The sequence below is a fragment of the Vitis riparia genome, chromosome 2, assembly GCF_004353265.1.
Source record: "Vitis riparia cultivar Riparia Gloire de Montpellier isolate 1030 chromosome 2, EGFV_Vit.rip_1.0, whole genome shotgun sequence".
Classification (NCBI taxonomy): Eukaryota; Viridiplantae; Streptophyta; class Magnoliopsida; order Vitales; family Vitaceae; genus Vitis; species Vitis riparia.
In genome coordinates, this window is record NC_048432.1 from 15,136,991 (window position 1) to 15,159,102 (window position 22,112).

The 22,112-nt window shown below is 37.4% G+C and overlaps 2 protein-coding genes across 2 annotated transcripts; both read right to left on the minus strand.

Annotated features, from left to right (window-relative positions):
- Window positions 1-747: 747 nt before the first annotated feature.
- LOC117904286 (AT-hook motif nuclear-localized protein 1) lies at window positions 748-8,875 on the minus strand. The gene is made up of 5 exons (XM_034816815.1): window positions 7,945-8,875; window positions 5,552-5,619; window positions 4,581-4,712; window positions 2,217-2,378; window positions 748-1,388 (listed from the first exon to the last, which is right to left on the minus strand). Exons 1-5 carry the CDS (start codon window positions 8,345-8,347, stop codon window positions 1,113-1,115), a joined length of 1,041 nt encoding a protein of 346 aa, XP_034672706.1. The 5' UTR covers window positions 8,348-8,875; the 3' UTR covers window positions 748-1,112.
- An 8,109-nt stretch (window positions 8,876-16,984) lies between these two features.
- LOC117906756 (ACT domain-containing protein ACR8-like) lies at window positions 16,985-20,344 on the minus strand. The gene is made up of 7 exons (XM_034819938.1): window positions 19,951-20,344; window positions 19,298-19,343; window positions 19,088-19,202; window positions 18,864-18,931; window positions 18,192-18,758; window positions 17,979-18,083; window positions 16,985-17,868 (listed from the first exon to the last, which is right to left on the minus strand). Exons 1-7 carry the CDS (start codon window positions 20,019-20,021, stop codon window positions 17,506-17,508), a joined length of 1,335 nt encoding a protein of 444 aa, XP_034675829.1. The 5' UTR covers window positions 20,022-20,344; the 3' UTR covers window positions 16,985-17,505.
- Between the last annotated feature and the right edge of the window lie 1,768 nt (window positions 20,345-22,112).

The window sequence follows — 22,112 nt, forward strand, 5'->3', positions numbered from 1 at the left end:
TGTTTTTATGTTCTCCTTGGAGACCTGCTTAGTCTGGGAAATTTGGATTTGGACGGTAATGTAGATGAAAATTTTGGTAGTTTTTACCCTTGCTTTGGCTGTCATTTCCTTCCTGGGTAAATTCCAAAGACAGTGAAATGTGAAGAAAATGGCTGTTTAATATTTGGGCACAGTTTTCACATTTTTAGCAAGTTCAAAATATAATTGGTTTTAACACTCTTTCCATTTATTTGCTTACATTGATATTTATTTCTCCCCTGATCTCACGGAATATTGAAATAAAATGCAATCATTTTAAGAACATTTTTTAAAATATGATAATTCTAAAAAGTCTATAACACTTTTCTCAGACATTAATTAAAATTCAATTTCAAAAACAATTTTCCATTGAAAAATAGTTTTAAAAATACCATATTTTTAAAAATATTTTTCTAAATTCCTGCATTTTGTAACTTACAAGAGAGAAAGGATAGACATGAATGAAGTGAGCCTTGGGCTAGGTAAGCTTGAGAACTACATTGCAAGAAAACTTCTGCAATCTAGCTTTGCCTAAGCGCATTCCATTTGGTGTCACCAAAATTGGTACGTTTACAGAACAAGCAGCAATCCATCCCCACATCAAAAGTCAACATTTTTCAAGTATGCTTAATTTATTTAGTGTGATAGAACAAGAATTTTAGAATGGTTTTGGCTGGTGATGATGATATTAATAATAGTTTTGGAGTACTTGAGGAGATTCCTAAGCAGTGGAGCCAAAGAGAAAATTTGAAAATGTTAGAAACATAAATCACAATACATCACTCGGTAAAACTCCATGAGAGAATAGTACATCGAAATACTCCAAATGAAAAAGGAAAAAAAAGGAAAAAAGGACCGAAGATCGGCGTAAGCCTACCGAATCAGCCAACTAATTTTCAGGGGAAAAAAAAGGTCCTACCTGGAAAAGAAGGGGAAAACCGTGGTTGGAAAACAACATGCCAGTGCTAATAAAGAGCCAATGAAGTTTACAGATAATTCAAACAAGTGGGAAGTGAGATTAAAGGTGGACTTTGGTTGCCAATGTGGTCAGTGACAAACCTCATATTGCACAATCAGGTGAGCCCCTCTCTAGCTTAACCTCCAGGCAAAGATACATTAATGTCAGTTGCCTTATTCCTTGAATCTGATGGCAATGGAGACCAGTTGTCTCCACGGAATGAAGTGGAGGATGAGAGATTTGGTTTTGGGGTAGCTGAAGGGCGCTGCCCATGTCCACCAAAGGGCTCCTCCATCTCTAAACTAGAAATAGGAACTGCTGCAGTTGGTCTGGCAGCTGATATAGGCTCAATTTTCTGTTTCTTGGGTTTCTGCTCATGCTGGTTCCCTGTTAGAAAGCTGCCCACCACAACCTAATTTTACCACAACAAAAAAAAAGGAATAAATATAAGAACTCATGTTTCCTCATATATCGAAATAAACCAATCCATAAAGCTCCCTTGCAACCACTATTGGGTCCGGGGCTCATATTCTTCTAAAGATAGAAAATTTTTGCACTTATCATGAACAGAACTTGTATTTACAATTGGGGCGTTTTCCTTGTGGTAAAAGAAACTACCATTTTGGTATCTCTTGTATGACAAGGGCATAAAAGTTCTATTCTAACCACAGCTATCTCATGGGTGATTAACAATGCCTTTTCGGCTTTTGTGAAAGAGGTGCCACAAACAATTTGGTGATCAGACTGAAGTTTGTGCTTATTATTCTCGTGAAGAATAGTTGATTTTCTCGGTACCCATATAGGATCACTGAACCATGTGAATTATAAGAGTAATTATCTTATTTTTAATCATTGTTAGGATCAAAGCATTAGCTATCTCATCTGAAAAGCAACTGGCCACAAGTGAGGTCAAGCTACACCTATCCACGCTCATCCCAAGGCTTAACCATTCCAAGAAGGCTCACATAATCATCTCTGGCCTTAGATACTCAATCCAGGGTCTATCTCTGGCCTTAGTTCAAGGTTACACCTATCCACACTCATCCCAAGGCTTAACAATTCCAAGGCTCACATAATCATCTCTGGCCTTAGATACTCGACCCAGGGTCATTTTTTTTCCTGAATCTCAGTTTCAATGGCCCTTGCAGGCTTATTAAAAACAACAGTAACAACCAAAAAAAAAAACAGAAAAAAGAAAAAAAGGAAAGAAAGAAAGAAATAAAAGAGAGAAGGGTCGTACTTGCACAGGACTGGCAGCTACTAACAGACCAGCGACACCTCCCCCTACAACACGCCCATCTGGACTTGCTAGAGAAACGCTCATCCCACCAGATCTGCTCCTTGTTCCTCCACTATCGCTAGGCATGAATGATCCTGACAAGGAGAGTATCTCAAAGCGACCCTGCAAAAGAACATGGGGAAGAGTTAGAATTGCAGTAAATGATTTACAGCAGAAGCTAAATAGAAAGACAAATGGTAACCTAATACCACAAGGCCTTCATTTTAAGCACCATCACATCCCAACACAATCAATTAAACATTTTATCCATTTAAGGATCAAAGAAACTTTGCTGGTCATATCAACATGTTCAACAAAGACCAAGTTGCATCCTAAAAACTGTAATATGGTTCAAGTAGAGAGGGGGTTGCAACAACAATGGTTAAGGCTGGAAGGCCTAAAAGAATGGGTATCAAGTCAGCAAGAAAGCTGGAGGGCAAATGATAGAACATGAACCTAGATAGAATAATGTCAATGTCAAGGATTTATGTAGCTGATCTCTAGTGCTTCATCCCTCATGCATTCCAATCAATCGGTCCATCAGGCAAATACTTGTGACTTCTTTATGCTATCAAAAACTTAGTCCATCACACAAATGCTTAGAGTATTCAATCTTTCATTGATTATCACCATCCACGTCTATCAGGGTAACTCAAGCCACCATTCACTACTATCAGGGTAACTTGAGCATAACTAGTTGTTTAAGAGTCCAATATTCACTGGATCATAACTGATATATAAAGGTTTTGGAAAATTAGAACATAGGGTATTCTCCCTCTTTCCACACACCAATCAATGATCTGAAAAGCCTCTCTGTGGATCACAGCTGGTCTAGAAAGGTATTTAAAAATTAAGAAACATGGTGTATCCTTCCTTTATCTCCATACTCATCAATCAATGATTTGGATGACCAAGGATGAATGTCTACTAGAGAATCCTTAATATAAAAATGAGACCTCAAAAAACTTATCTACCTTGAGACAATAAGGATATTAAACGAGGTAGGGGGGTTTTGAAGTTTAAACTGCATTCCTTGGCCCAGCCTTCCCTTGGGACCAGATATTCTGTCAAATCATAAAGCCAAATCATTTTTCACCACTTCAAACTGCATTAATAAGGATATTAACTGATGTAGAAGGGTTTTGGAGTTTAAACTGCAATCCTTGGCCCAGCCTTCCCTTGGGACCAGATATTCTGTCAAATCATAAAGCCAAGTCATTTTTCACCACTTCAAACTGCATTCCTTGGCCTTCCCTTATCTAGTGAACCATTGGACCCCTTAAAGGTGCAAACATTGGTCTCTGTCACAAATAACCATATTGTCACCATCTACTACAAGTCATTGTGCACTTCCTTTGACCATATCTCCAACCTTTCATCTATTGCACCTCATTCAACTTAAAAAAAAAATCTTCTGCCAACTTAGCTCACTGTGAATCAAAACCTTTCTTCTTTTCCCAGTAACTATATAAAAATTTCAAGATTAACATTAATTTCCAGAATGAGGTTTTACAAAAATAAGAATCTGATCACATATGCAAAGAGATTCCACCCTAAATCTTTGTTTTTTCATTTTTTTTTTTTTTTTAAAAAAAAAGGAAAAGGAAAGGCACCTTCATCCTCTGATTTGCCAAGTAGTAAGTATAGTTCAATTCATTTTCTTATGATTATTGCAAACAAAATCTAGAGCACACTTCAGAAATTCAATATGCATAATCTATTATCTCTACAGAGATGATTCAAGCTACACTACAACCCCCGGACCACAAAGACTTTCTCTAAATAAACTACCCTTATTGCATATTTCAACAAAGAAACTCCATAGCAACATTCAATTTGGGAAAGCCCATAATACAGACAAAAAGATACCATGATCCAAACATGACACCACAGCATTTCAAAAAGCAGCTATCAAAGGAGAACCAAAAAACAGTAACTCCCAATTCATCATGGAGTTCTTCAATCTAAGGGCCCATTGTCCAATATTTTATTTTTTGGCTGTTCTGGAGAAAAAACCAAGGAACTTAGGCTTCCCAACAATATTTCATGTACTTACGCATTCCACCCATCTAACATCCAAACAAAGTGGGAATGTACTGCATCTTATAAAAGCAGAGATAACAAATGTCGATTCATTAGAAATTTCATCAAAATTCTGATGGAAATCTCCATAACAGATATTTTATAGAAAAATCCTGAAATAAGTGAAAAACATCCACACCCCAAGCTACGGATAAAACATCCAAAATTCTTCATAAATGGCATTAACTACAACTAAAGCAAAAGAATAATCATATTTCACAAGAGGAAAGACACAACCAGTACCTCATATGTCAAGGTACCCCCTGAAGAATCAGGCTGACGAAGTGTGACACTAGAAATCACTCCATTTGCAGAGAGAATGCATATTGCTCGAGGCCCTTGTTGAGAAAATGATATAATCTTCATGGTAACGTCCTAAACAACAAAAGGAAAACCACCAGAGCAGTAACATCAACCTAAAACCATTCTTAAATTGAAGTTATAATGAAGAAGGTACTAAGGAGACAGCTTTTTGTTTATTTATTATTTATTAGGTAAATATGTCTTGAAACGCTTTTTATATTTGATCCTCTTTAGCCATGTAATTGATTCATGTAAAATAAGAAATTCAAGTCCACCTAAATTGAACCTTATATTTACAAATTTTCCATGCAGAAGCTGTAGCAAAAAGAAATTATTAACATGTACCTGGTTAGCGTTTCATTTTAAAGCCTTCAATCTACTTAAAAGTATATATAAACATTCAACCAAGATTGCACCCCTGGTTGAAGCTTCATTGCATAAGTTGCAGTTTCCTTTATTGTTGGAGCATTTCAAGATCCCATGAGGAGAAAAGAAACTCAACTAATATACTGAGATTCAGGATTAGGAACATGAAGAAAAGTTTTAAACTCTGCTTTTCTACCCAACAAAGACGTTACATCGTGATCCTGTTTCTCCTCTACTACAATCAATTCCCCAGTTTGGTTTTTAGAAAAATCAGAAAATGTTGGTGAAACACCATATTTTACTGTTTTCTCTTCCATGTTTCGATAGACATAATTTTATTTTTTTTGATAGGCACTTCGATAGACATAATTTCCATAAAACATATAAAATTCAGGCCAATCAAAACAAATATAATAATATTTTGTTATCAAGATATTGTGAAGATTGAAAACTATGAGAAGATGAACCCAAAACATTGTGAAACCACATCAAAAGGCAGGTTCTGACATAATTCAACTAAAAAACGTCTTGTGGTTAACATTTACCTCGCCAGAATTAACGGTGATGATATGAGGTGTGAAATTAGCACCAACAGAGCATGCAACCCATTCACCTACAACCAGAATTTTTAGAAGATTAGTGACTAGTAGATCAGACCACCTGAATTCTGACACTGCAATAAATTTCTAAGTTTACAAACTTAACATTGTAAATGCATCATGCAATCAAAAAATAAGAGGCTCCTTCTGAATTCAGACAGTGCAATAGATTTCCAGATTTAAAAACTTATGAAAAACATAAATGTATCATAAAATAAAATAATATGAGACTAGGGAATCATCAGAATTTCATATGCTTGCACTAGAAAGCTATCATATTGTATGTGCAATGACTGATTGAACGGCTTGGATTTTCACCTATCAAATTTCTAGACATGAAACAACTGCCATATCATATGTAACTGTATATACATCATGAATCCGGTTTATGATATTCCAGAGATTCTGAGATAGAACTTCCAAATTCCCTTAGTTGTATATTATTCATTAAGACCAACAAAATCTGTGGGCTATTTTTGCACCCATGGATGAATTATTCAAGTGAATTCACGATATAACCAAGTTTTCTTTTTCTTTTGATAGGAAAAAATAAAATTACCAACAGTGCCTAAACAGAATAGGGTGCACCAAAGTGCATCGGTAGTATATAAAGGTATCAAATAGACAAATAGCTGGAGGGATTAACAAAAAAAAACATTTCTCACATAAAACATGTGATATAACCACATTGGTTTTATATTTATGCACACTTTACACACACCAGAGCTAGAAATGTCTGCACATTTTTCCATGTGTTCAACATGGCCAAAAAGGGGACAAAAACTAGAAATAGAAGTTTCCTTAGTACTAGGTTGCAAGAAATCTCCCAATTTGGGCCCGCTCCGACTGCTGAAAAGGGGTGCAGCGGGGGGTCCAGCTTCATGACTTGCTAATTTGAGGAGTCATATAAATAGTGTACAATCATCATCTGAGCTAGGAAAAGAAAATAATAACAATATTTTAAACAAAACCTTTAATAAAACAATACAGAATAATTTTAAAACCGGTAAAATTGTAAACGAACAATGAAACCATTAGTCAATTTTCCTTTGAAAATCACAACAACCAGAATATCATATCAATTTTTGTGGTCAATTTAAAAACATGACCAATGAAAAAAAGCTATATTTTTAATAAAAATAACAAAGAAGGTGATTCTCCTCAGTCCCAATTTGATATGTTGTTTGATTCAAACCAGTTGTGTTTGATGCATAAATCCAGCACATCAATAATGGTCAGGTCAAGGTCTTGGTGAACTAAAAGATCAAACAGATGAAAAAGTGGACTTTATGAAATGAAAAAGGAAAGTTGTAGTTCTGTATCACATATCATCAAGATTACTTCGCCATAAGGTACTGGTGCTGGCTGCAGTGAGAATCTTTGTACGTTTTCAAACCGACACTCATATACAATCACAAACCACTATATGTAGGTGTAGCACCTTGCTTATCACTCATTATGTTATAAGTTATAACTAATTAACAAAGTACTGTAAACTCCATATATTATATTTCTGCTTCTTACAGATGAATATATGTTATAGATCCCTCGAGGGAAAAAAATCTTATGCAGTATCTCTAAAACCATCAGGCCTATAAACACAAAAACAACATTTGCAACTGCAGGTGTGCTGTTTCTGATATGAGTGTTATGCAAAATGACTACCAAATCCATCCCGATGATAAAAGTGGCAAAAAACTAGAAGGACAAAACCATAAGTCCAGATGTTCAGCAAGAAAATAAAGGTAACATACTTATCCCCACTTGATAGAAGGAGTCACATTCAATAAGACACAGGATATCATTAACTTCAGATAACTATAGTCACATCGCACGAACCAACAACAATACATCCAATCGGGAATAAGTCTGCAGCAAAACATGGGAAAAACAACCTCTGCAAGTTGAAGGAAAGATCTTAAATCTAGATTTCTTTACCATCACTTACAGACTTTACCCAAAGGTCACCTTCCACAATTTTCATCCTCCCCTATTCTTGTTATTTTCTTTGGGAAAAAGGTCAGAACTGCCAAATCAGTCATAAGAGAAAGATTCCATCATTCACACACCAACTCGCAACTCCCACCATCCTTTCAGAATTACCATTTACATCAAGATCTCAATAGGGCATCTAAGAAAAGGTCCCACGTCTACCCCCAACAAGTATATCCCAGAAACCCATTTCGACCCACCTAAATTCAAACCTTATTAGAGTACTTCCACTACAAAATCGCATCAAACAACAACCAATTGCCACAAACATCAAATATAAACATGAAAATTTTGACTATAACAGCAATATCACATTTGAAATGATATATGCAGTGTAGAACTGTTACCTAAATTCTCCAGCTCCATCTTACTTTTGCTCGCTGAACCCACCGGCCGTATTTTTCCACGCTTCTCCACTGAGAAGTCGATCACCGGCGGTCCAGGAGCCGAAGAAGATATCGGCTTTGGTGACAGAGCCATCGTCACCGTCCCGTCTGGTCCGTATTTCCTTGGTCTACCCCTCTTCTTCTTAGCCGGCATCATCGCTACCGCTGCCGCCGGCACGGGCGCCGGCGCCGGTGCCGGAGCAGGTTGAGGCACGGCCACTGCAGGTGTCACCGCCGGCGATGATCCGGCCACTGGACTAGGATTTTCTGTCCGAGCTGCCACATGGTATTCCGACGGAGCATCTGATCCTACCACTGTAACTGCCCCACCACCAGCACCACTTGCACCCTCTCTTCCTTCCATGCATGAACCCTAAAAATTTCCGCTTCTCATCAAAAACCCATTCCTTTCCTCACAACCCAGACACCCAAAAGCCTCCCTCCCAAAAAGAATTTAATTAATTAAATCCAAAAACACACTCAAAAGCCCACTTCAGCTCCAAAACCCAGACAAAAAAAAACTAGCTAAAAAATTTTAAAACCTAAATTCCGCAGCTAGAGAAGCTTTCTCAAGTGTTCAAAGATTGCAAACGAACAGCTTTTACAGAAAAAATACAATCTTCAGAACTGAAAATTTTTTTTTTCGAAAAAAAAAAAATTCTACTATAGAGAGCAAAGTTGAGCAGAAACAGAGCTTTGATGGCGTTGAAATTATTTTCTGGAAACACTCTGATTTTTTTTCTTTTTTCCAAAAAAAAAAATATACAAAGAATTTGAAGAGGCAGATTGAATTTTTTTTGTTGGTGGGTTAAATTGCAAGGAAAATGATCAGATAATATGGAAAACTTCTTTTGTTGTTGAGCTAATTGGCCTCTAACTTTCCTAAGAGTGTCCGAATATGAGATTAAAAATAAAATAAAAATATTAAATATTAGGTATTGTAAAATATTTTATTTTTTTTCATTAATTTTTTATGGAGCAATCGATAAAATATATGTTTTGGTTAAGAAAATGGTTGGAGTCCGGTGAAGAAAATATAAATTAATTGGAATTGAGTAAAGTGAAATTAGGTTGCCAGTGCATGAAGGCATTGTCCAAAAAGAAAAAGAAATAAATAAATAAATATTTATATATTATAAAAATGAAAAAAAGGGCCCAAGTGCCCAGACAACCATTATTGGTTAGGGAACTTAAATAAATAAATAAATAATCTTTAAAAATTAAAAAATTAAAAAAAATTAAAAAGAGAGGTTCTATTCGCAGTCCCTCTTTTTTCTCTCTTCCACTTCTTAAATAATTTATTTATATTTTTTAATTCAATCTTCCTTGTGCAAAACGGTGTCGTTTGCCTTCATTAAGAATGGTTAATATTAATCCAATTGAAAGTAAATTAAAATTAATGCATAAATCACACGAGTCAGTCAATGATGGATTGTCTTGTTGTAACGGGCATGGCATCCATTGAAGACTGGTCAATGACCTCATCTGTAAATTAGAGCATTGGAGGGAAAGTACAAATTTTTTTTTGGAGGGTTCATTGTCTCATACAGGAGCACCTTGTGATCTTAGATCCAAAATATAAGAATTTTGAAATTTTTAGAATAAAACCAATTTTTTGAATTCATTCTAGGAATTAGAATAAAAGTATACTAAATGGGAAAAATTAATGTTTCCATTGCCTCCATCTCTTTCATCATTAATAAAAACAAAACAAAAAAAAATATTTGAAAAATTCATAACATTTTGATTAAATATATCCCATCGTTCTTTATTAGTTTAAAATTTTATTAAATAATTTTTTAATTGTTTTAATTTATTATTTTAGTTCAAAAAATTACTCTCATAAATTATTTTTAAATAGACCATTTATTTTATTTTTCATTCGTTGTCGTTCTTAAATAACATATTAGAAATCCAAATTTAAAAAAAAAAATATTTATGTCAACCCAAAACGCACTCTTATAAAAAAAATTAATTTTCCTTTGCATACCACCATGATTGATCTCTATTGTCGTTCACATTTTAATATACAAAGTGCCTCCTTAGGTTACTGGAACCCTTCATTTAAGAATTATAATATTAAGGTGAAATTATTATTATAATTATTGCTATTTTCTTTATTGCATAGTATGGAGGGCTGGGAACTTTAGATCTGGACAAAGCAACTAGTCAACAATGCAAGATGCCTCATTTATTGTAATAAAATAATTAAAAATATATATATGAATAGTGGAAAATTACAATGATGGTTTTTAAAATTATTTAAAAAAATTAAAAAAATAATTTTATTCTTCCAAGTTGTTTATGCTGAATATTATTATTATTAAAAAAAGAAAAAAGAAAAAAGGAGGGAGAGAATGGAGTGATGACGCTTTAATTTCAACTTCCAAGAAGGCAACAAAACTATATATTTAAGGGTGTAGGGACCCCAAGCATTGACCAAGTGAATGCAACCAAATACAAAGGCCCAAGTATAATATTCACAGGAATAAAGGCATCTTTGTAAAACTATATTTAGACAAGTTACCAATAATTAATAAATAAATTTTAAAAAGGGCCAAGTTTTAGATAAGAACAAACCAATTTTATATATTATTTATTTTTTTATTATTAAAATAATTGTGACAAGGTGGGTATGCATTAGCTCCACCAAATTTATTTATATTTTTCTTTTTATTTAATTAATTATTTTTTGAGGAGTATATTAGCATATATGCATATGGTATAGGTTCCTATTTTTGTTTTTCTCTCCTTGGTCCAATTTAACTTGAGTTAACTTTCGACATGTAAATCCATGGAGAGAAAAACACTGGGAATGGGAAATTGAAATGAGTAAAATTAGCTTCTTGGTGTAGCCTCCTATACCTAAGTAATAAAAAATTGGTAGATGTTCTAATTATTTTCTTATTTACATATATATTTTTTAAAATAAAAAAAAAATTATTATTTTTTTAGAAAAAAAATAGCTATGTTTACTTTGTGGTTTCCACAAATATTTGGAAAGAAAAAAAAAAAAAGGAAAAATGAAGAGCAGCCTCTCCATACAAAGAAGTGTGGGGCTGAGCTTGGAAAGGGAAATGATGAGTGGAGAGCTTGAGAGCTGGAAGCCCATTATAGGCTCAAAAGCTTGACAGTGGATTGAAGGGTGGAGGTTAGGTATGCATTCACTTTGATGAATGGTAGAAAACAAAACATTTTTCAAATTTATTTTCGAAAAATAAAAAAAGTGGAAGTGGAAGACTATTGGGATTAAGTTATGAGGAAAAATGATAAAGAAGGGGGAAATGTGGGGATGGGTTGAAGTAAGAGAGGGAAATGTGAAGAGAGGTGGCCAATAAAACAAAACATTTTTCAAAATTATTTTCGAAAAATAAAAAAAGTGGAAGTGGAAGACTATTGGGATTAAGTTATGAGGAAAAATGATAAAGAAGGGGGAAATGTGGGGATGGGTTGAAGTAAGAGAGGGAAATGTGAAGACAGGTGGCCAATCATGGTGGCACACGTTGCTAATGATTGCCCTGTTGGGTGCATCATCATCATCATCATCCCAATCTAGCTACGTGGCCCCACTTTTAACCGCCACGCAAGGCTTTTTTATCTTTTCCTTTTCTTTTTTCTTTTTTCTTTTTCTTTTTCTTCTTTTTTTTTTAATTCCTTTTTTTTGAATCTTCTTTTTGGGTGGCGCTCATTTGCAGTAGCTTTCTGACCACGTGACTGCACTATGAGTATGAGCCGCCCGAATGGGGCTTGAGCTTGGGCTTGGCCCTGGGAATCCGAACAACTGAACTGTGAGTGTTCTCAAGCCCATGGATTGACGCTGTTCATCCTGGCCTCTTAGGCATGGTTTGAGTTTTTCGAATGAATGGGCCTAACCCATTGTCTCCTGAAAACCATGGATTTGTGCTTTTTTCAGGGTGAGCCGTTGCAAACAAAATTGAGGAGTGCATGGTTTGAAATTTTCGAATGAATGGGCCTAACCCATTGTCTCCTGAAAACCATGGATTTGTGCTTTTTGCAGGGTGAGCCGTTGCAAACAAAATTGAGGAGTGCATGGTTTGAAATTTTCGAATGAATGGGCCTAACCCATTGTCTCCTGAAAACCATGGATTTGTGCTTTTTGCAGGGTGAGCCCATGCAAGCAAAATTGAGGAGTGCAAGAGCTTTAAAACGATGAGATGATTTTGAATCAAATAAATTTTTAAATTTTTTTAAAAATAAAAAGTATTTATGCATTGTGTAAATCTTATACCCTGTTTGAATGGATTTTTGAAAATCCATAAACTCTTTTTAAACTCAATAAAAAGTTGTATGTAGGTATGACTAATTTTATTCAAAGAGCTTATACCTAAAAAAAAAAAAAGGTTTAATATGAAATTCAGGAAAACATTACTTCATTTTGGTCAAGCAAAATTTTTTTTCTTGTCTAATAAAACTTTTATAATACCAATATCATCCTTTAAAAATTATGACTTCGGCTTTAATTTCAATTTCGTGTTGAAACTTAAAAAAAAAAAATTGTCCCAAAATGAGCCCTTAATGCCTTGTTTCAATCATTGCAAGTTTGCTACTCTCACAATATAAATCTCCAAGTGGTGAAGCATCAATGCATCTAATAGTGTAAGGATGTAGCTAAAATGGTATAATCTGATAATTTTTTTAGCAAAATAAAGGGTTTTTAACAGACGGGTGTTCCTCCAAAAGCCCACCAACCTGGCAAGCACTTCTCAGGCAAAAAGAAGCCCAGCTTATACCCCAAATAGGTTTGTTGGTGGTGGCCTGGTTAGCGGCCGGCCTAGCCCAAAAAAGCAAAAGGGAGAACTTGCAGTGAGGGAGCCTTTCACAGACCCAAATCCAATAAGAAAAATATCAGCCACCAAGTCTAAGCCACAACCCAGAAAGCAATAGTAAGGGGCAAGGGGTCTTCTTCAGACAAATTGGCGCTTTTTGCGGATGGATAGGGTAGTGGGGCAGGTGGAGTTGCATCATTTTCACAAGGAGGAGTCATCTAGGCCCAAACATGACATAAGAGGGAATAAAATGTGGCATATGACAACTAGGGTGATGCCGATTATCATGCATGCTAACATTTTTTTTTTCATTTTTAAAGAAATGGGTCCTTAGAATCTCCCTCCCAAAGTCCTCAGTGCATGACTAAACCACCTTTTGGAACCTTGTATTAAACAAATACCTTCCAGGTTGCCCCAGACTTCAACCATACATGAACGACACTGATGAAAAAAGTCAAATGCAGGCATCTAAGAGATTCTAGCAACAAGAAGAACAGGACTAACCATTTGCAGCCAGAGCAGGCTTCTTAGTTTGGTCAAACTCTGGTCACTTTCATATCACATTAGAATCAACAAACTCTAGATTTCACCAGCTCTAATCCTAAGGGTGATATGCAACATATGATGGACGAGGTTTAACGTGAAAAACAATATTATTATTTCCAATTCTTACATTGTTTTCTTCCCCTTAATTTGTTCGTTTCTTGGCTTTTTCTTAGTAGAATGCTCACAAACAAGGGAAGTGATTTCTCTGTCAAATAAGTATATATAAATTGGGGTTGTTCCAAAGTCCAGGGGACTTGCTGGCAGGGAGAATCTAAGGTGCTTGATGACAACAAGAAGAAAGGGGGAGAAAAAGGAAAGAAAAGAAAATGGGGAGAGGATAAAATTAACATTGTTTCTAACTTTTTCACCACTCTCTTCAGATCATGAATTGCAGCATTGAAGTGTCTACTTGTATTTGGAGGCCACAATTAAGAATGTGGTTAATTGAGGCCGCAAAGCAAGAGATTGTAAGTAGGAGGGTTGGTGGGAGTCCACTTGGGGTGGTGGTGGTGGGTGTTGGAACATTTAACAATTGGATGACAACTTGAAGAAAAACATTACAATAAAAAAAAGCATACATGAGGGGGGCATCAACAGGCTTGAGGTGAGCTAGGGAACTGGATGCCATGAACTTTCCTGCTATCCCCATTCAGAAGAGAATCTCCATTTTAACACATGGAAAACTTGAACTGGTGTCAACAGATTGAAATAGACTCTTGTTATAAGACACTATGCATAAATATTCTTAATAGCGTTTATCATATTAAAAACCACAACCGCCCAAATTCCGGGTTAAGTAAGAGGGTATTTCTAATCAAGATGATTTTGATGTCCACTCAAGAGGGTGATATAAGATGCATACGTGTATATGCATGTGTATGCACCTTTTCTGGCCATCTAATAAGGAAAAAGGAGGCCACTGCAGAACCTTGTCCTAGACAAGTGGCATAGACACAGAATTAATTTGAGATGCATTGAGGGAATGATAACTTTATGCCACCAATAACAATTCGGTGTTTGTTGATAAAGGGCAGCATTATATGAGTTTTAACTAAAGTTGGGAGAGAATCTCCTTTACAAAAAGCCCTAGATTAGATAATTAGAGCGTGCTTTGTAAGAGATCCAAACCAATAGATACCTCCCATGCCTTCAAAAAGGCCCAAGTTTTAAAGCCATATGAACACAAGAAACAGAAAAGGCCACACATAAGCATAAAAGAGGTTCTGCAAACACAAAGAAACTGCCCATAGTAAACAAACAGCTGCCATTACTAAGCAGTGGTACTCTGCTCTGTCGGTTTCTTCATTCATACTCTTCAATTTTGTGCCAATCCGCGCCAAACAACAGGAGGATTAACTTACAATTTTCATTAAATATTACGTTGTCTTTTTCGTATTAGTATGCAAATTCTCTTGGCTTATTTTGTGTCCTTGCTTGGTGGGTCAAGGGGATATATAATTTCCACTTGTTTTTTGAAAGAAAAAGTAAGTGATTGAGCTGGAGGGTTTGGCTGGAATGCTGGATCCTTATCATTGAATTATTTAACAAGGGAAAGCCTAACAACCGCATTAGAACAAGCGCAAAAGCCAGACTTGAGCTAGCAAAATCTAAGTACGGTTATGGTACCAGGCTTGTGAAGCTTAGCAGTTAGCGCTAGCCAATCACACTAGCTAGGACCTTGAAGCCAAGTTTTTATTTTTATTTTATTTTTATTTTTTTCTTTAATGAATAAACAAAAGGGTAGGCAGAAGGCATGATGCATGTTGGTTCAAGGTTTTAATCCGAGGGGCATAAGCATCAAAGGCCATTATTTTTCAACTGTGTAAATATGAATGCGAATGGGGGGAGATAAGGTTCATGAATGTAAACCCACCTTCCGCAATAATGGTGTAAATTAATTGGTGCCTAGCTATAAACTTTTCTATTATACTCAATCAATGTTGAATGGGTGAAAAAATCAAATCCAGAAGTGTAAACACATAAGGGTTTGGGAGGCAACTTAGTGAGAAAGTGAGAGGAGGCATCTAGTTATAGATATGGATGTCTAGGTGGGGTGGGGGGGCTGAGGAAGGCAGGTCACAAGCACAGTGATGAAGGGCCAGAGACAATGCGTTTGGGAACAGATGCTGAAAAGCAGAGGCCAGCATTATTCTTCACATAATTGAGAATTGAGCACTGCACCAGTGGGTTTGGTTTGGAGTAGATGCGGCTCTAGTCATTGGTCCTGATCAACTTGCATTGAACCCACAAAGCCACACTATTATATTATTATTATTTTCTTTTTTCGACCCGTCAAATGGGGTTTGTTTGGGAGCTTGGTTGGTCTTGATTAAACCCCATCGAAAGATGTGACTTGAGGTTGAATGACTCTAATGAGAAATGACCAAGAATGAGCGTTGAATGGATCAATATTTGTGGAATTTTCAAAAAGGTTATTGGGGAGAAAGAGCAAGGCTTTAACAACATGCTTTTTGAGCCCCAAACATGTGCAGTTTCATTACTAATAACAAGAGTAACCAAACAAAGTGTCAAAGACATGAAAAGCAGAGCCCCTAATCAGAGAAACAGCAACGGAGTCTCACAAAAAACCCACTGACTGCACGTGAACCACTCTCTTTGTTTCTGCCCTAAACCCCCAGCCTCCAGCTCAGAAACCCGTCTCACACGCCGCACTTGCCGCCACGTTACTCACCCCTCTTCTCACGCCTCCCATTTTGCCCCCACCACCCACCACCCACCACCTTCCTCCTCTCCCCGTCTGCTTCAATATACCAATTTGACTTCCGTGGTTAAAAAGAAGATTCCTAACAGTGATTTTTGGTAAAATTAGAGACATTTAATAAGGATTTTTTATTTTTTTTTATTTTTTGGTGATTGTATCATCATTCTAAAAAGAAGAACCAGGGGAAGCAAATTCACTTTAGGGGTGAATTAATGTCGGAGGGTGGAGTCATCTCCCCATATTTCTCTGTTTTTTGACTGCTTTTGTCAGAACTTTAATTTATTAACTAGTATTATTATATGGGGGCTTAGACTATCCCTCCCTATCCCTATCCATTCATTCATTCTCCCACAAAATCCCAGCCACTAGCCTACAAAGTGGAAAATGAGAATCCAAACAAGATGCCGAAAGCAGGGGAAAAAATTAATGGAAAATTCAAGTGACTATAGCCATGACATATCTCGTGTTAGGCAAAATCGATGACATTCAACATTATTTTTTTAAGAATTTATATGAAGCATATCTAATTTGCAAGACTTACATGCTATTGGTGACCCCATTTCCTACTTGCAATTCAAAACATTTGAATTTCTCTTCTTTTAATTCATAGTTTTAGTAATAATGGGTCCCAATTATATAAATTAGGTACAACAATCATCTAATTTGTGAGGACCATTCCTTCTGTATTTTGACTAGAATTTTTTTTTTCCTGTGTCCTTAAAGACTTAAGACCAGGACAGCTGCATGACCCCTCCTCCTATGCTTTGACTATGATTTTTTACTCTTCAAATAGGAAATTTTCAAGGGTGCTTTATTGGAAAGAATATGCAAACGGAATCCAATATAAGAGAACTACAACTGTTAGTTGGACAATGTTGAATGTTGTCACATTGGGTGAATTTTGAATGGTTGTTGCCCTAATAGAAGGTTCTTAAAAGCCTATTAATAGGTAATTGAGAAGTTGAATTAATTAAAGCAGCAATAAAATCTTCTTCCAAATTCACAAATGAATAGCAAAGAGACAAAAGAGAGAATGAGGAGATTGTGGGGGCTAAAAATCAAGTACTAATACTTAGAGAAGTTTATATGTACAAATGTATGCTGTGTAAAACCATTTCCTTTCTTCTACCTACTCTTCTTTCTCTCCTGCCTGCCAGCAAACAACCAACCTGTATTCATAATCCTCCACCACCGACATCTTTCAACTTTTTCCTCTGTTTTCCCCTCCTCATTCAAATCTCTTTTAAAAAACCATTTTAAAATGGTGGATTGGCCCTTTCCACCCCCATCTGCTGCATCTATCGGTTCAACCAACCAAACCCAACTATAATAACAACTACTATCACCAAACTTTTTTTTTGTTTTTTTTCCTCCTTTTGTGTTAAATGTACAAAATCCCAACCCCGAAGCAAGGTATATGCCAGATGAGTGGGCAAATCTCCTACCAACTTGGCTTTGTGTCTGTCTCTAAGAATGTGATCTAATCAATCCCAAATTGTACAGATTCCTTCTAACTAGGCTCCCAAGGGATAACAGCACGGCCCCACCAACCCCAACTGTTGGCTCATCCCTTTCTGCTTCTTGATGATTGATCAATGGCAGTTCCTTCACTTTTAAATTACTCAATCCAATTTTCTGTCTTACAGCCTCGATGATCTTTGGATCTGCTGGGTTTCCCATTGCATCCGTTACGTAGAAAACATTCAGAGCAATCTCGGAAGTTGTGGATATCTCAGCTCTGGTCACATTAAGACCATTCTCTCGGAATGTTCGGGTTACATCAGCTAAAAGCCCCCTCCGATCCTCTGTGCATAATTCTAGCCTCACACCCTGTCATCACAAAAACAAGCCTTTGAGATTTGCAACCCCATACAAACAGAATGGATGAATAATTGAATAATCCAATAATCCAAGTCAGTAATAGGAGAAAAGAAAAGTACCTCAGAAGCCCTTCTTTCAATGGCAGCTTGCAAGCATTGAATCACACGTTGCCTCTCAGCCTCTGAACTAATCGGGGATCCATCAGTGTGTCTGATATAGAACTCCTGTAGCCAAATTTAACAAATCAAGTCAATAAAAATGAGATTATACTAGGTGGGTTCATGTAAAGAAAATAAATGCAAACAAATTTTTGTTTAGAAAAAAAAAATTACCAAATATGCTTTATCCCCTGCGGTGTTAATGGTTGCATGAAAAACAACATACTGCATGTCTGTCAATGTACAAACAACATCAAACAGAAGCTTCCTTCGATCCTTGCACTGAACATTCACAACAGAATAACCCCTTTCCACCCAATTCTGGACAGTGACAGCCGGTGATTCAGAAGCAGACCTTATTATAGGCTCTCGTTCATAATCACGGTCTGCAAACATCATTTGATGCAGTCTTCTCTCAGTGTGAGTGACAGCAAGGGAAACCGAAGTTTTTGCGCTTCGAATATCATTATCTCCCTTCAGAACATTCCTTAACCGTCCTTCAATTCTATCAATCTTTTGAGAGTCCTCAATCGGGTTCCCTGAATCGCAGTCCTTCACATAAATGAGAGAAGCAATTCTTCCATTGTGAGTCCACATTTTGGACTCTACCACATTACATTCCAGGTCTGCCAGTACTGCAAACACCTCTGATAAAAGACCAAGGCGATCAGTCCCTGTTAGCTCCAATGCCGTCAGACCATTAAAACTGTTGGATCTTACATGATGAATGCAACCAAGAGACTGTACCATACAGAATTAAAGGTTGTCAGTTCAATTAGATAGGATTCAGTTCTATGGGTTTAAACTGTACAAACATTAATAATCAGATTTGAATTAAATTCTTACCTGTTCAATGTAGTTGATAACGCTCTCATCCGTCAGTTTGTTTCCGTTTAGATCAGTTACATGGAAAACTGAATACAGATTAAGAAAACATATGTTAGGGAAGTTTCAGGAAAAAATTATGTTTACATTCAATTACTGAAACCTACTAACATGAGCTCGTTTCCAAGCGCATGTTAACAAGAGCCCCCATGAAACCGGAGAGGGATACGCTCAATTTTTCTTACCGTCCATGAACCATCTTCCATCAGAGGAGATGTAAGCTTTCTTTATAGAGAGGTTCAGATCCGTGAGAACCTGTACGGCTTCCAAAAGTATTCCGTGTTTTCTAGCGCTATCCACCTGCATATTGCAACCAAGAAAGAGGGAGAGAATATTATTTCTCCGATTCTGCACGCAACTGATCTTTGCATTTTTGGGGTTTCGATGAGGCTTACCTTGACCAGAGTCGTCGTGGCGCAAACCGCATTATCAATCACGACCCTGCGAGGAAGTGAGAAGGCAAGTCAGCCAAAGACTTTTCCAAATAGAAATTTGAAACGGAGAAAGAATAAGGTGGGAATCCTTGAAAAGTATTGATAGAATGAGAATGACCTTCCCGAAAGAAGAGAATAGATCAAAAGAAGAGCAAGAAATTGATGAAAATTCTAAATATTTTATTTGCTTCTTTTTTGAATATTTGGAAACTGTAGTTGAATTAAGAGGAAAATTTCCATAAATTAAATGCGATCTAAGAAGATGTGAATGAACACCAAATCGGCACCGCCTTTATATTTTAAGAAAGAAATACTCGTAAAAAAAGGAAGAGGTCCGAGGACTGGGAACAAGGAGAAATATACCAAAACGGACCTTCCAAACCTAAAATTCATGCACCGAGAAAATGCTGGAAAATAAGAGAAAATTTAAAAGCTTAACCGAAAATAGGACAAGAGCCTGAAAACATGTTGGAAAACCGAAAACAGTTTTAAGAATCATATCTTCTGTTCTTTCCATGAGATTTGTCAGAAAGTCTGAAAAAAAAAATCGTAAAATTTGCATCCGGGCCAAAGGAAGAAACTCAATAAAAGTGGAAAAAGAGAGAGAGACTGACCTGGGAGTGTTCATACGGATGACAAGCTTTTCGTATTCATCCAAACACGGCCACTCCATCAATTCTCCCATGTTGCTCCTTTGAAATTTCTCCGCAGACAAACACAGAGAAGATTTCTAAAACGGATCCCCTTTATGGCACTCTGTATTTCCCCTGAAAATATCTCCAGGGACGAGATATACTAAGAACCAGCAGAGAAGTAGCAGCAATATAACGCCCTTGTGCGTCAGTACAGAGGGAGTATGCCAGCAAGCACCCTCGTCCTTCACTTTATTGCCTCTCCACCATCGACCAAATCGCCATTAACAGCCCTCACCAAACCACGCGTATCCGTTTCTCTCTCTAAAAGGGAGTCCCTGTTTTCTCTTTCTCTCTTGCCTAAAGCCCTCCTTGTTCTAAACACATTCCAACTCTTGGGCCATATATATATTTATTTATTTTGTTATTATTATTTTTTTAAAAAAATATTTTAATTTGGAAACCACGCCTGTACGCAAAGAGAGGGGGGTCACATGCCTCCGGCTGACCTACTCTCCAATTTCTATGTCTATACTCTCAATGGTCAACAACCAAACGACACGTGTCTTTCCATCGCGTCGGATGGAGGGTGGTAAGTTTTTCCAGCTGGGATGCCACATAGGCAATAGTGGTTTGTCCCTTGCGTGCTTTCGACTCAATGGAAAAGAGTATTCGGGCGGTGAGTGGGAGTGAAGAGTGAAAGATTCTTGATCCAACGAGAGGGGTCAATCCACTTGGCAGTTGATGTGGGACCCTCGTCTCTCCTCTCTCTCTCTCTCAAGATGGCTTGCCCCTCAAGTTGAGATCTGCCGACCGGCATTATGACGTCCACACGTGACAACACCGCTTGTATCGGCCTTTCCTCTGTCTTTGTTTCGGCCGCTTTCCCCCCTTTTGTATTTTTCTCTGTACGTACCATCGTTGATCCTGCTTATAACCAACTTTTTTTCATGCATAAGTGCATAATCTCCTCTTACTTTCCTCTAATTAATTACTTTTCTGGGTTAATTAGTGAAAGTTAATTATGTCCGCGTTCTAGGTTGTTTTTGTCTAGGGCAGGGCACTTGAAGGGCAACTTCGTCATTTTGGAACAAAAGAAATGGTTTCAACGTGGTTTCATTTGATTAGTCGGCAACGCGCATGACTCACACCTAGTGGCGGAAGCATGCTTTCGGACTTATTATGTTTTGCATTCTCTTTTTTTATTTATTTGAATAGTCGTTTCAATGGTTAAATTTTAAAAAGAGAAGTCGATGACACGTGTCAATCCTGGAATTCCTGTTATGAGTCCACAGGGATAGGGGACCCAGCGGTCTGACGATCACGTGCAGGCCGTCAGAAAACACGTTCTCTGATTGGCCGCTGTCTCCGCCACCGACGCTTCTTGCAATGTATGGCACGACCATCTGCCGTCTCAAGTGTAACCGGCCCTGCAACTCCCACACTCCGACACGATCACAACTGAATTTGCCGCACGATCCCCCTCATCTCCCTTCAGATACCGACACGTGGCGAACGCCTATTAAATTGCCTCTCGACGTGCGCTGCAAAAGCATAAAGACGTGCGCCGTAACGGCCGTCATGTCTTAGCCGGGTCAGGTAAAACGACAGTTGTGACGGTTGAAACAGCACCTCGTTTGACCGTTCTATCGCTCGAATGTTTGGCGGGAACCCGCTCATCCTCGCGCCAAATCGGCCGGTGGGTCCGTGTCATCATCCGATATATCCACATCGATGATCTACCGTATTGAAAAAAAGAGAACACGGGTCCCACGTCGGTTTGACGTGGAAACTACGTCGGGGCGAATAATTCGAGAAACGATTGCAATGGCTTTTGGCGGTCGCGATGGGTCACGTACGAGGAGCGGGAAGGGGAGACTGGTTCGTGACACGTGGAAGACAGCTCAGACGTCTGTCACGCATCACTTTTCTTATTTTTATTTTTGAAAACCCCGCCTTTCTTCTTTCTATTTTTTTTTTACCCCTCTCTCCTTGCCATTCTTTTTGACCCGTTTAAGCTTTGGCGCCAAATTCAAAAAAGGGAAAGGAAATCGTTTCACACCAGTCCAAGGACACCGAAACCGGGATTTTGGGTATGTGACATTCAATACAACGGCGCCGCACATCTCTCCGTGAGACACTGG

Excerpts from the sequence above, each read along its gene's own strand:
- LOC117904286 (XM_034816815.1), bottom strand. The coding sequence starts at position 8,347 with ATGGAAGGAAGAGAGGGTGCAAGTGGTGCTGGTGGTGGGGCAGTTACA. Across the intron at positions 5,620-7,944 it reads GATGGAGCTGGAGAATTTAG|GTGAATGGGTTGCATGCTCT; the intron begins GTAACAGTTCTA and ends TTCTGGTTGTAG. Across the intron at positions 1,389-2,216 it reads TAGCTGCCAGTCCTGTGCAA|GTTGTGGTGGGCAGCTTTCT; the intron begins GTACGACCCTTC and ends TGGTAAAATTAG.
- LOC117906756 (XM_034819938.1), bottom strand. The coding sequence starts at position 20,021 with ATGGGAGAATTGATGGAGTGGCCGTGTTTGGATGAATACGAAAAGCTT. Across the intron at positions 19,344-19,950 it reads ATCCGTATGAACACTCCCAG|GGTCGTGATTGATAATGCGG; the intron begins GTCAGTCTCTCT and ends ACTTCCTCGCAG. Across the intron at positions 17,869-17,978 it reads TTGAAAGAAGGGCTTCTGAG|GGTGTGAGGCTAGAATTATG; the intron begins GTACTTTTCTTT and ends TTGTGATGACAG.